Source organism: Rissa tridactyla, chromosome Z (assembly GCF_028500815.1).
Source record: "Rissa tridactyla isolate bRisTri1 chromosome Z, bRisTri1.patW.cur.20221130, whole genome shotgun sequence".
Lineage (NCBI taxonomy): Eukaryota > Metazoa > Chordata > Aves > Charadriiformes > Laridae > Rissa > Rissa tridactyla.
The window spans coordinates 58,511,518-58,526,360 of NC_071497.1; the positions used below are offsets into that span (position 1 = coordinate 58,511,518).

A 14,843-nucleotide genomic window follows, 5' to 3' on the forward strand; every position below is an offset into this window, starting at 1 on the left:
CTGTAGCTGGCCGGCGGGGAGGCGGCGGGCGGGGGTCCGTGGGGAGGGCTGCAGCGCTGACAGAGGGTGATCCCCCCGAGCAAGTGTGCCGCGCCGGCTCGCCCTCTCCCCCCTGCCTCCGGTTACATCCCTGGCAGGAGACCGCGATCCTCGGCTTCCCTTTCCAGGGTTATTTTTGGCCGGGGCCGCCGCATGCTGATGGCAGCGGACTGCCCAACCCCGGGGCGCCCTTGCGGGGCGGCAGGCGCCGGCGGGCCCCGGCCGGGCGGGGCGAGGAGTGGCCAGCGAGGGGGCCGAGCGAGCCCGCCTCCGGCCCCGCGGGGGGCCGGCCGTCGGGGAGCCCGACCCCGCGGCAGAGGAGCGCCCGCCCCTCCGCCCCCCCGTCCCCCGCCGCCCGTCGGCCAGGCAGCCGGTGTGAGGGGCTGCCGCTCCCCAGCGGAGCCACAGGCGGGCGGGCGGGCGGGCGGCCGCCGCCATGGAGAGGACCCCCATCCCGGTGCTGACGGTGCCCACGGCCCCCTACGAGGACCAGCGGCCGACGGGGGGCGGGGGGCTGCGGCGGCCGACGGCGCTCTTCGAGAGCCAGCGCAACTACCTGCCCAACTTCGTGCAGAGCCTCCTCTCCTCCGTCGACCTCCGCGACCGCCAGGGATGCACCATGGTGGTGGGCAGCGACGGCAGGTACTTCAGCAAGACGGCCATCGAGATCGTCGTCCAGATGGCCGCGGCCAACGGGGTAAGCGGGGCCCCTCGCCCTCCCCTTCGGGGCGGCCTTCCCGCCGACGGCCGCGGGCGGCGACCCCCGGGCGGGGAGCGCGGAGCCGCCCCGGAGGGTCCGGGGAGAACCTCGTCGTGGCATAAGGCGGGCCGTAAGGCTCTACAAATAAAAATGAGGGGAACTTCGCACCCGGCGGTCTGCACGGCCGGTGGCCGGTTGAGTCCCGTGCCGGGTCGTACGTCCTTTGGGCTGTAGCGCTTGGGTGGCTGTGGGCAGCGGAGGTGGTCGTGATAAGCTCAGGAGGCATCACACCTTATTTTAGTCCGAGGAGGGAACGGGAGCTGAGAAACGCGGTTGGCTCTGCGGGAGAAAATGTGGCACAATTAAAAATAAGTATGTGGGAAACGAAGGTATCAGATGCGCATCCGCTGCTGGGGATCTTCTAAAAATATTCAAGGAAAATGGTATTATTGAAGCAACAGGAACTCAGCATTTTGGCTGCATCTTAAGAAAATAGTCCTTCATTGTTCGCTTGCAGACACATTACAAAATGCAAGTAGACAACAGGGGCAATCACCTGTGGATCAGATGGGGTTACAGCTTTTCTTATGCAGTTTTGAAAATAGGAAAGAACTCGGGAAGAAAAACTGTCTTCTGATAGGTGCATGCACATTCATGTGTCGGTGTGTCTGTATGTACAGAGAGCCAGAAATACCAGCAAATGTAGGCTTGAAGTTTCTACTTCAAGACAGAGTTGAAGCTTCTGTCTTTCGTTATGATGGCTAAATTGATTCTCCAGACCTAGCAAAATAAGTGATATAATTTTATAGGTTTTTTTTTTGTGTAAAGTTACTTTTTCTTAATTTTGTTTTCAAAAGCTCCATTCCTTAAATGCAGTCCTGTTTTATACCCGGGAGATCATTCAACTTTGAAGCAAATCTCTGCACGTGTCTAAATTTTCCCTGTTGATTTTTTGTCGTGTACAAGCTGTGTGGTTTGGCCAGCCTGGTATAAATAATGAGCATTTAAAACTTATTTTTACTGCATATTCTCACCGCGCAGATGCTATCAAGCAGATGCTGAGTGATAACCTGAGATTTCAGAGAGACTGGCTGCGTCACATGCCGGCTCGCTTTTGCAAACTCGCCGTCCATGCAGGGGCTTGGTAGGGGCCAGGACTTACGGAGGGCTGTTGTGGGGGACACTGGCGAAGGTGGGGACACTGGCGAGCATAGCGCAGTCATGTTTCGTCTGCAGCGATGGGTGCAGAGCATCGTGAGCGGGGTGGTGTGTGGGCCCTGCGAGGAAGGTAGGACGGGGCCCGGAGGAGTGCTGCTCCGTAGCCCCTTCTCCCGCGTGGCTCGGTGGAGAAAGCCTCACTGCTGGAATTGCGCCTGTTGCTCAGGCGGGATAAAGCACAGCAACAGCTAAAGCAAGAGGTGCCCCGCCGAGGCTGAGGTCCTTGCTTGCCCTTGCACAGTTAGGAGCTACAGAGTGGGTTACAGCCACAAGGTGACCGCAAGGACGGAGGTGCTGAGGAAGGCAAGCAGTTTAGGGTTTGGAAGACCAGGGTCTTGTCAGCCAGGTTATGCTGTATTCAGGACTCCTTCCTGACTAATTTTTCCTGTCGGCTTGCCTCCTTCCTGCTGCATCTGTCGTGTTCCTCGTTTTGCTCCTTTTCCCCTGAAGATCAGGTCTTTTTGACCTCAGGAGATTTCCAGTTTCACATGTTTCTGGCACCTTGCTGTAGTAGTGCCTCCCCCCCTTTCTTAAGTTAACTGCAAGTTTCTTGGAAACACAGTTTCTCCCTAGTGTTTTCTTGGAAACACAGCTTCTCCCTAGTGTTTTCTGAAGCCAAAACCCAAGCTTTTCTGCTTACGGTTCCCACAAATGTCTGAATTCAAGCATGATACTCTTACTAACCATACAGTCCTCACAAATTCAGTAGGCCAGCTGGTAGGGTGCTACTGTCATCTTATTGCAGCCTTAATACTTAAAGGGGACCTACAGGAAAGATGGGGACAAACTTTTTAGCAGGGCCTGTTGCAATAGGACAAGGGGTATTGGCTTTAAACTGAAAGAGGGAAGATTTATACTAGATATACGGAAGAAATTTTTTAGGATGAGGGTGGTGAAACTACTGGAGCAGGTTGCCCAGAGAGGTGTTAGATGTCCCATCCCTGGAAACGTTCAAGGCCAGGTTGGGCTCTGAGCAACCTGGTCTAGTTGAAGATGTCCCTGCTTATTGCAGGGGGGTTGGACTAGACCTTTAAACATCCCTTCCAACCCAAACTATTCTGTGATTGTATACTGAAAAGGTTTCCCGTTTCCCTGTGCTAATTCACCATCCCCTCTCTGCCCACCCTCACCCTGCTCACCCTCACCCGTGTTTCTCTGAAGCACGCTGTAAATGCATAAACCTCACATTTACACATACACAAACAATGAATACTGTTTGTATGTTTTATTCTTTGGCTGTTAAAATACATCTGCTGGGAAAATACCAAACCTCTGTGAAGGCATTGTTTAGTGCTGCGCTATGTAAGTAAGGGGAGAGGAAGGGAATACTCCTGAGGGCAAAGATCTCTGCCTTTGGATGAGGTTAATGTCATTAGAAGGCATGTGGCCAGTATCACAAGGAAAAAAGCGAGCTGGTGTAGGCAGGATCGGATGAAATGTGTGGCAGCCTTGAAGTTGCATTCAAAACCTTTAGCCACCTCTGAGTGCCAGGAGAGGGATGGCCACATAGTGCTGATAAACTGAACTTGAATCTCCTTCCTGGAAGACACATACCATGTCTTATGGTTAATTGTGCCTGCCGAGTACAAAAATAAAAGGGATTTTCTATTATCAACTGTAAATGTATTGCCCTTTGGAGTCGCTAGGTTCCCCTTGTTCTAATTTGGTGACTCACCCTGCATTCCCCCTGCGTTAACGGCCTAGCACAGTTGGCATGGGCCCCAGTGCAAGGAATGAGATGAGGCCCCCTGCCCGGTCAGCTGCCGGTGCTTACCCTGCCTTCTTCTCATCTTCAGTCCCTCTGGCTCCTGCCCTCCAGCCGGGGGTTGCAGGTACACACTCCAGAGCTACAGCCCGCCTGGGCTTCCACTGGTGGCAACACCTACAGGCTGCTCCACGCTGGGCAGCCGCCATCAGCACGTGCTCCACCAGAACCTTCCGTTAAGAGCTGAGGGCTCCGAAGCCTCCTCCGAACCAGGGTGGCCCTTTGGTGGGTCACGCAGCTGGGGCAACAAGCAGTTTTGCCAAGTGGGGTGGTAGGAGGGTATCTGAGGCTTTGTTTCCCTTTTCACCCGTGTCCCGTCAGTAGTAGTGTCCTTGTACCTTAAAGTCTGGAAGAACTGAGGTAAAAGGCTCTATTGTTTATAACACAGTTCCACTACAAATTAAATGCAAATATTCCGCTCGACCAATCGACTGGATGTGGTATCTCATTTTTTCACGCGAAGTTTAGGATACATTTGAATGAGAAGCTGCTGTGTGTGGGTCTTGGTGGAGATCAGAAGCTGATGATCATATTCAGAACATGGAAAGTCATAGCAAGATCCTAGAGGGATCCCGGAGTATTGCTAGTAATGCTGTAGAAGTTTCAGATGGCAAGGAGTGTTCCAGTTGTCCTCTTTGTAATACCATCTTGTTTTTATTTTCCATGGTCTTCCAGGCAAATCTTGCCCTCCCTCCCTGGACCTGTATGATCGATATATTTGCTTCTACACTGAACATGGTGCTCGGTCATCTTTAAGATACTGTAGTAAAAGATAGGAAGGCACAGCCCCATGCTGTCCAGGATGTAATCTGCTTGCTTCATATTCTTCCAGGTTTAATTGACTGAGGCATGTGAGAGATTGCTGGGCAAAATAATAAAAAAAAGCATTAACTGACTCCATGGTAATCAGCTGAATTGTCTGAAAATGCACAGCTGCAAGTGGTAATATTGCATAAAAATGTTCTCGTGAAGTACTTGTCAGGGTGACTGCTCTTTCAGCTGTAACAGTTTGCTGAGGATCATGGTCTTTGTTTCTGCTGTTGCTGCTAAGAGCAGAGTGACAAAATAGAACGTGGCGTAGGGGCGCAGTATTAGAAGAGACATAACATGCCTGCGATCTCGTAGCCATGCAAGTTTTTGAATTCCAAAGATAATCTTTCCATGCTATGAAACTGTCCAAGATTTTCAGAAGGGTATTACTGGAACTTTAATTGTGAGTGGGGTACCTGGACTTTATTTGGTTACTGTTTTAGCCCAGAGTCTGAGAAGTCTGTAAATGTAAGAGTTCATTACTTAAAATTAATTAAATGTCAGTTTAGTATTTGGTTCAGAGACAAAATGAACAGCTTCTAGGCCAAGAGAGGATGAGGTTGTGTATTCTTGCCATGGAAATGAAGAAAGCAGAGGAAGATGAGTAGTGTGTATACACTTAGAAGGTGTGCACTATCCTCAGCACAGTTTTTGTAAAAGCACTGAAGACCTTCACATAAGGTGAAGCTCTTTGCAGTAGTCGCTGCAAATAAAACATCTGTGTATCATTAATGTAATTTCACTTTCAATATCCTTAATTTAGACTACTTAATTTAGAAATATTGTGTATTTCTATAGTATAGAAATTAGTATAATAAATAATATTTCTAAGTAGTACAGAAATAATAAGTAGCCTTTTCACAAATGCTGAAGGCAAAGCAGATTACTCCGGTTCATATTAATACTGGGCACCCAGAAAAATAGGAAAATTGGTTTGTGCAACATCTATTGAATGTGAAAAAAAATGAAGGTACGGTGAAGAGATAATGCCAGGTAATTTGTACATTCTGAATAATCTAAGTATTCTAGTTACTTTAAAAAAGCAGTTTCGGTGTGCATGAAGGCAAACCTCACTAGTTTAGATTTAGAAGTACAGAGAACATGTGCTCATGATAAGCCTGTATGCAAGTGCAAATGCATTTATACTTGAGTACCTCAAGATAGATTCAGTGTCGTTTTCAAGCATTTTGCAAAGTGTAATTCCTGTCGTCTTCCTTGTGCTTACCCACACACAATACTGTTTTAAGAGCTGGCACCCATTTCTGACAGCTGTATTTGGAAGACTGAGTCATTGCCCTAGCTTTCTACATGCTTCATAGTTTAAAAAAGCAAGAGACAATATTAAAAACAAACATTTTCAGTATTTATTTTCATCATGCTTTTCTTTCCATAATAAAGATACATGGGCAGACTGTTGTACAGACTGGAAAAAAGTTTGTTGAAGTCTATTTCCAATGTTCTGTGTTTTTTCTAATGCTTTGGTACAATTGGCAATAGTGATTAAATGACAGCATTAATACAACAGTCTTGGCAAGACATGGCACGTTGTCCAGAAGCTGATTCATGGACTGAAAAGAAGCCATAAAAGGACACGCTCAAATTCATAACAATTTGAAAAACCCCTCTATTTCTCTTTCAAATTATTTACATGGCATTGGTTTAAATAAAACAGTAAATTATGTGGCTAATGGAAAATTTTCTTTCTTGAGCTTGGTTCTAAAAGTGTATCAGGGCCTGTCATAGAGCTCCTGTTGACTTCAGTGCCTCTCACGATAGATGGAGTTTTACCCTGCACATTTTCTGAGGTAAATGTGTGTCTTTCAGTTGTCAACCCCCAACAACTGGAAATGCTTCTGCTTTAAAAAAAATAATCCCTTATTCCACAATGTAGGAATTGCACTTCTGTGGTAACGAGTAGGGTTGTATAGAAAGCACTTTTGAACCAATTTAGTATTCAAACCAGAAAATATAAATGTTGCATTTGGAGATTTAAAAGAGTTTTAAAAGACGGTAGGAACGTTACATAAATGTGAAGAAGTCTGATCAGTAAGAGAGAGACTGATTTTATTTTGTAATCAGTGGAATAAGATTTAATCAGCTGCTTCACTTGGCTTGGAGCTAGGAGTGGAGGAAATACACCTTTACTGTTGCTCCTCAGGTCTGCGAATTATTATAAATGGAGAGATTTACAAATACATGTGCTGTAAATTACTGCTTAATTTTACCTTCAGGGAGAAGCAAGAGTGGGAAGGCGGGAGAGACATAAAGTCAGAAAGTGTTACAGAGTCTCGCAAGTAAATGCTGTCACAGTGCACAAGCATAACATTTAATCCATTATTAAAGGAAAACTGTGTCCACTGTTATGCTTTGTTCTACAAATAATCAAAGTATTTACGTTATCATCGGCATCAGGAAGATGGTATTGCTCTTAATCATTCAAACATAAATTAATGAAACTGTATTGCTAGTCTTAAGTAGGAGATAAAATTGTTCCGTACCACTGGAGTGCGCAGAAATGAGTTTCAGCTGTGTGGTATATGTGTTAACTGTGTATACACTCCACCTTCACCAACTCACCATGTCAGTGGAAGCTCTGCTTTAAAATAATCTGTTGAAACAGAAGATGTGGCTTCTGCTGATTTGCATTATTTTTTCTCCTGGAAAGGACACTTATTTTCCCTGGAAAATATTTTCATTATAGTAGGAAAATGAGGAACCAAAGTTTTTTGTTTCGTACCTTTTTCTTTTTTCATTTCCTTCAGAATTGTTCAACCTGGGAGAAAAAAAGACAGTGAAAAAACCCCATTTTTCCAATAAAAGCAAGAGCATGTCAAAGCACTGAAGATTTTCCGTGACCTGTACTTATAATTTTTACAGCTTTCCTGTTTTCTAGCAACAATCCATAGGCTTCAAAATTGCCTGCAAAAACTGTGAAAAGAGAACCAGGTAGAAAAGCAATCATCCTATCATCAGATCTTGAGGTAGAAATCTCAGTTAATAGAATGCATTGGGTGAGGGTTAGCAAAAAAATAACTTGTGCGTGCTTTAGAAGTAGATAATTTCAGTGTTGAAATCTTGACTTTTTTTATTAAAATAGTTCACCAACAGGAAAAATCCAGATGTTGGATGTAGCAAACAGGCTAAATAAATCATCTATTAATCCTTTGCTTTTCTAAAATTATTTGGAACCTCACTTCTAAATAACTGTTAAGGGCCTCACACAAGCGCTGGACCCAGAAGAAGGTCATCTGTATAAGAAGGAACAGCTTTTTATAGAAAGGAGGCAGGTAGTGACACCTCCTCTGCTGTTGCTTTGCCACACAGACAATAGAGCTACCAAATCTTCCTCAAACTGGATAAGGAAATCTGAAGTTGAACTCCCTGTCTGCTTTTTAGGTAGGGAGCAGGAAGGATTCTGTGTTCTGCCTCTCCCTCCCCCCACCCCCTGCCACCTCTCTCCTTCTCTCTCCTTCCCAAACTACTAATCGATAGTCCTGGTTTTTTTTTGTTTTTGTTTTTTTTTTTAAAGTGAGGATATAAAAAAAACCCCAAACTTTGGTAATATCCTTTTAAGCTCTATATGCAGCTGCCTCAGTTCTCATCTGTGACACTAACCTTCTCTTCTCCCCTCTTTTTTTTGTGTCTGACTGTTTCCCAGGAACTGGAACTCTTTCATATTTCTTTGTAAATACATTTCTGGTTGGCTCCTAGATTATTTATGTTGAGCTGAAACTGTAGTAGCTGTGTAGGGGATGAAGGCAAGGTTTTGAAATTGGAACCTTGCAGTGGAACTGCGCATAATACCAAACACATTGAGTCAGTGTTTAATAACACCACCTGAAAGCTTTTTTTACTTTAAAGAATGGTGGGAACTTCCCCTGCTTGGCTGTGCCCTGGGAAACGCACCCCCTTCAGCAGGAATAGCCAGGGAGTCACTGATGGCTGGAGGACTAGCAATATTTTCTATAGGGCAGGACATCCAAGGGTCTCTTGGTGGAAGAGATGTGGCTCGCAGAGATTACAGGTCCTAGTATGTGGCGGTATTTGTGATTGCACTGAAAGGCAGCTCAGTGGAAGGCAATTTGCTTGCTGTTCTCTTTTATGCTAGTTAAAGCCCGAGCCTTGCAAACTGCATCTGCACAGTCAGCCCTAAACTGTACTGATATTTGAGGGGATTTGCTGGTTCATGGGGATACCTGCGAAAGTTTGATAGCAGGATCATAGCCCAGTGCTATGCTTGAGAGCTTTGTAAATCACTGCCACGGCAGTGCTCTTGCTTTGCCGTCCATACACAGGCCACTGGGGTTAAATGTGCCAGGTTACAATATTTTTTTGTCATCACTCCAGATTAGAATCATAGAATCATAGAGTTGGAAGGGACCTCTGGAGATCATCTAGTCCAACCCCCTGCCAGAGCAGGGTCACCTAGAGCAGGTTGCACAGGAACGCGTCCAGGTGGGTTCTGAATGTCTCCAGAGATGCAGACTCCACCACCTCTCTGGGCAGCCTGTTACAGTGCTCTGCCACCCTCAAAGTAAAGAAGTTCCTCCTCATGTTGAGATGGAACTTCCTATGGTCAAGTTTGTGCCTGTGACCTCTTGTCTGCTGGGCACCACTGAGGAGAGCCTGGCCCCATCCTCCTGACACCCACCCCTGAAGTATTTATAAGTGTTGATAAGATCCCCCCTCAGCTGTCTTTTTCCAGACTGGAGAGACCCAAATCCCTCAGCCTTTCTTCATAAGAGAGGTGCTCCAGTCCCCTAATCATCTCGGTAGCTCTCTGCTGCACAACATTAGCATGCCACCAAGTAGTGTACATGTATTTCTCTGCAAAAAAATAGGTTCCATACTAGGACTCACAATTTCTATCTTATACCCGTATACCTATATGTGTGTGTGTGTTTATTTATTAATTTTCAAAAGTTCAGTACCACTGAGAGTGCTTCATCTTCCTTTTCCACTTAGATCGGCAGATTGGTTATTGGACAGAATGGTATCTTATCCACACCTGCTGTTTCGTGTATCATCCGAAAGATCAAAGCAGCTGGTGGAATTATTCTAACAGCAAGCCACAGTCCTGGGGGACCTGGAGGAGAGTTTGGAGTCAAGTTTGAGGTTTCCAATGGAGGTAGGTTTTTTTTTTAATAACACATTAAAACATTGCATCTTGGTATGATGAAAATATACTGACAAGGATAACTGTCAGACTTCAACTATGTGTTTTTCATTTATTCTGTTAAAACTATGAAGAACATATGCATTTTTTTTCAGTAACAGGAGTCCATCTATTTACATGTTTATGTACAATAAGCATTAACTGTTCACCAAAGTCCTTGTGGTAGCTGTAAGATTTCTATAAACAAGATATTTGCCATCCCATTTTTATAGCATTTTATGTAGTCTGCCAGATCATTGTAACAGTTCTGATGTTTTTATAAAGATGCCTAGGAGGGAGCTCAGTTTTGCCCATATTTCTGTGTCGCTTGTCTTGGCATTTACTTTAAAGTGTATAATTTCAGAAGTGCTGTAAGCAGTATAACTCATTGTCTTGTATGGAAGAAAGCACTTCTCATGTTTGCCCAGGAAATAACTGCTCCTATCCAGGGAGAGGGTGGTACCATTTTAACTACTGCAATTCCACTGTTGAATAGTGGAATTTGTGTGTGTAGCAAGGTCTTGTTTTCCAAAACTGACAAACTAACACGTGTAGGTATGTTGTATTTTATGTATGTTTTATGTTATAAATCTGTGTACACCCATAAAACATCATGGTGACAGTTGCTGGCACCTTGCATACGTCACACATGTAGAGTGCTTTCCATCTGAAAAAAACTGAAAGTGCTTTTAAAAAGTTTCCTCCCTCATTTTGAAGGTGGGAGAACTTCAGAAGGGGATGCTTCCCCCTTGCCCGTTCTTTAATTGAAAAATGTGCATGGTTAAAGTAGTGTGATTTTATAAACAGAATAGGCTTGAATCCCAGAGAGGTTAAAGGGACTGCGTACGGTCAGGCGGTGAGAAAGCCAGGGTCACAGCACAAACATACCAAAGCCAAACCATTAGATGCATTAGCTCTCTATAAAACTTTAAAACACCATGTACACCTAAAATCTGTTTCATAAATGGGTAACAGTTGTTGGGGCATTCTTTTTGGTGTGCTTTGCCTTTTTAAAGAAAATTCGAACAGGCTGTAAAGCTTTAAATATGCAACAGTCCTTGAGCACAGGTCACAAGGTTCAATTATTTATGATAATCAGCAGGGACATAATGAAAAGTAGATGGTTTAAGTTGCAGCTGAGAAAATGTGGGTTAAGTATTAGGCGAGGCTTTTGAACTAAGAGCATGGTTAGGCACCACGACAAGCTGCTAGGGAAGGCTATTGTTGCTCTGCATTCTCGCTCAGTCTGTTTTGCAGATCCAGATCAGGCAGAAGCGGTTTGTTTCTGTTGCTATGGGAGAGAACGCAGAGGGACACTGTGGCATCTCCTTAGCTGCAAATAATCAGTAGACAATACATCCATCTATCAAGGATGATCTGGAACTAATGAAACCTGTCCTCAACCCTTGGATGAGTTTGGATTAGATGAGTAAGAAGTCATTTTCTAAACCAAATGAAGAGTTAAGTGGCTGTTACTTATTCTATTGCCTTGGACCATCTGGTACCATGCATCTGAGATGGAGCACGCTGATTTACATGGCAAAGCTGCACCGAATATAGCAGCATTGCTATGGGAATGGGAAGTTAACACTGAAAAGCCAGAGGCTTTGGATTAGGAGAGAGAGCACGTAAAAGAGAATAGAGGAAGTAATTTTTCAGATTGGAAGCGTGGCTTTAATATAAGCTATGAAGAGTCAAATAGCCAGAAAGGACTTTTGTTGTAACTCAGACTCAACTCTCGCACTACATATGGCATAGCTCATCCAGTAATTTTTGCACCAAGCTTGCAAATTTTAATTGGTGTTCAAAAATAGAGCAGGATTTGGCAATAAAAGAAATGCACAGGTGAGATGTGATTTCTGTTTCTGAATGACATAGCTGTTCCAGGTCATAATTACTTGTTAAACAATTAAGGTATTTTGAGTTCTAACAAAGATACATTTCATTAAGTCATTGGAGGAAAACTGGAAGAGAACACCACTCTCAAACTGGTAAGACTTTTAAAAATGATAACTGTGTCTAATGAAATAATGTGAAACACAAAGCTCTCTCACCTTCACAAGTGTGCATTTGCAGAAAGCCCTATGAAACACCAGAAACTGCTGATGGAGGCTTTCCTTTAATATATATGTTGAGATTCTGTGTAGAGTAATAAATGGCAGTTTTTGAGCAATAAACCCAAAGAAGACGGCGTTGTGTTTTTTGTTTGCCTTATCCGCTCTGCCCAGGATAATGATTGATTTAAATACTCTATGGGAATCAAAATGTTGTGAGTAATGCACTGTATTTCCATGTTACATTTTTTCAAAAAATGTTTTAAACCTGTGTTACACTGAGAGAAAAGACCTTATTTACTATAGTTCTTTGTTTGGGTTTGTTCCTTAATAACTCCAGTATATTGAGAAAAATGTTTGCTGTAGCACTCACTTTTTAAGTGAGGAACCTTAATTTCAGAGAAATGACCTACCACATTCCTTTTTCTTCTAGGACCTGCTCCAGATATAGTTTCAGACAAAATCTATCAAATCAGCAAAACCTTGGAGGAATATGCCATTTGTCCCGATCTCAGAGTTGATTTGTCACGCCTAGGAAGACAAGAATTTGATCTGGAGAACAAATTCAAACCTTTCCGAGGTATCAGTGTATGCTTTTATGCATGCTACATCCATGATTCTATATACTAGAATTGCTACAGAACAGAACTTTCATTCTTCAGAATGCCTTACTACAAGCTTGTGTGTCCAAAGAAGGGCAACGAAGCTGGTGAAGGGTCTGGAGGATAAGTCTTATGAGGAGCGGCTGAGGGAACTGGGGTTGTTCAGCCTGGAGAAAAGGAGGCTGAGGGGAGACCTTATCGCTCTCTACAGCTACCTGAAAGGAGGTTGTAGAGAGGCGGGGGTTGGTCTCTTCTCCCAAGTAACAGGCGACAAGACAAGAGGAAAGGGCCTCAAGTTGCATCAGGGGACGTTTAAATTGAATGTTAGGAAAAATGTCTTCACTAAAAGGGTTGTCAAGCATTGGAAGAGGCTGCTCAGGGAAGTGATTGAGTCACCATCCCGGTTCTTATTTAAAAGAAGTGTAGATGTGGTGCTTAGGGACATGGTTTAGTGGTGGACTTGGCAGTGTTATGTTAACAGTTGGACTTGATGATATTAAGGGTCTTTTCCAACCTAAATGATTCTATGATTCAAAACAGTAGGCAATATAGGTTAAGTGTTGTGTTTGTTTTACACATAAGGAAGCTGAATTGTGGACTTTAAGTGCACCAGGCCTCATCATTTAGCCAAATATCTTTGCCAAATATATATGCCTAGGTAGTTAAACACCAAACACAAACATTTTGGACTAGGAATGATTTGCTTGTGCAAGTCTAATTGACAAAAGAGTTCTTGAGAGTCTTAGTTTAATCATTCTTTGCTTGCACTTTCTGAAAGGTTGTGGGATGTGTAAGACACTACACATCCAGTGACTCCAAATGTAAAGGGACTGCTTAAACATGCATTTAATTTTAAGCACTTGAATACATTTTATGTCTACACTTGATTTAAAATAAGCTAACACAACCGTTTTGTCCTGAAGGAGTCAAAAGCAGTGGAAGGGGTCGAGGCAATATTTCAAATTCTGTAAAACTGTGTATGGCCTCAAGAACTGTTCCTCATTGCTGATGTCATAGAATTAAAGCCCGTTTATTTTCCAGCAAAACATTATTTTCTGAGACATTTTTTGAGATTGCAAAGAACATGTTTGACTTTTTAGGCAAAAAAAAAGCAAAGAAAATTCAGCTCCAGCGGCACTCTGGAATCATATGATTGCCACAGATTTACGTTTTGCTTTCTCAGCTTTTTAATATCTCCAAATTTTGTTTTTCTAAATTAAAATGGGACACCCCTTCCCCTCAACAGGTAGTATGAAAGTAGATTAAAAATAATTGCAATTTGCCTCTATGTTTTTCTAAGGAAAAATCACTTCCCAGTCATCTTACCAGAACACTTCATCCTGGGAGAGTAGAGTTCCCAGGGATCCCTGCTGAATGAATGTAACTCGCTTACAAGTGCATGATAAATACAGTTTACACAGGTATGAATGCAGAATGAAAGTGCAGAAAGAATGAAAATAATTTGAAAAGTATTTTAAGATACTCTCTGATGTATTTAAAACTTCTGCTTTTTCAATTGTGTCAACTAACTGCTGTGAATCAAGGCTACAGAGGTGTTGGAGGAACTGAGAGTTAACCCAGTTGGGTTTGGCAGGAGCTAAAATAATTTTTAGACTTTAATCCTACATACACATTGTCTTAACATGTGCGAGCGGCTCCACTGAAGTTGAGGCATTTGTTCATGTGTGTAAAGCTTAGAGCCTACTTAAACATCGTTAAGGAGCAGGGCATAGAAGATAGGCAGTAATGTAATTTTAAGGAATCCATGAGACTTTCAACATGTACCATAGAATGAACTTATTTTCAAATAGGTTTTACAGTTGTTTTTCAGTCTTGAGAATCTATTTTTTTTTTTTTTTTGGTTTCTTCATTCAAGTGTCTTTTCACGATCTTTTCTAAGTGTTATTCTCAGGCTCAAAAAATGTCTGTGTCATTTTCATGTTATCCTAAAGAAGAGCATTAGGGTGAGATCAGTGTGTCTGAGGAAACCTGGCTGATATTCTAAGTAATAATTTAACTTGTAACTAAAATATTTCAAGATACTCATTTAACCAGATAAAAAGACATTTGTGTAACATATGCTTTTTAATTTAATCAGGAAAAGTAATATGTTCCACGATGACTGAGGAGCATGGCTTTTCACAGTTGTTTGGTAACCGTTTTAATTATGACAGACTTAGTTTCATTAATTCATTTTAGTTTAATGTTTTACATCCAAAAGAACTAGAAAAAATATAGTGCTCTGCATTTATGAATTTAGAATTGAAATTAGCAAGACCTTAGCAAAAACCAGATGTATCTGAGGCTAACTTCCCTAAATCAGTGAGGTACAAAATGCCAAAGTGTAGTGGTAGATTGACAATAAACTGGAGGCAGATATTTCAGGTGCCCAAACCAAGAAGAACAGGCTGTATGTCTCTCCTGATGGAATGATGCAGTTAGATACTGCTGTCAGATAGAAGAATAGAATGTGTGGCTTCAACTCGGCATGGATGTCTTC

The 14,843-nt window shown here is 43.1% G+C and overlaps 1 protein-coding gene across 1 annotated transcript in view; it reads left to right on the plus strand.

Annotated features, from left to right (window-relative positions):
* The first annotated feature begins 388 nt into the window (after nt 1–388).
* Nucleotides 389–14,843, plus strand: part of PGM5 (phosphoglucomutase 5) — an 80,427-nt gene continuing 65,972 nt past the window's right edge. The window contains exons 1-3 of the mRNA XM_054184707.1: nt 389–736; nt 9,498–9,660; nt 12,175–12,321. Coding sequence (XP_054040682.1) covers nt 476–736; nt 9,498–9,660; nt 12,175–12,321 — 571 coding nt within the window. The 5' untranslated portion in view covers nt 389–475. The remainder of the gene's footprint in view (nt 737–9,497; nt 9,661–12,174; nt 12,322–14,843) is intronic.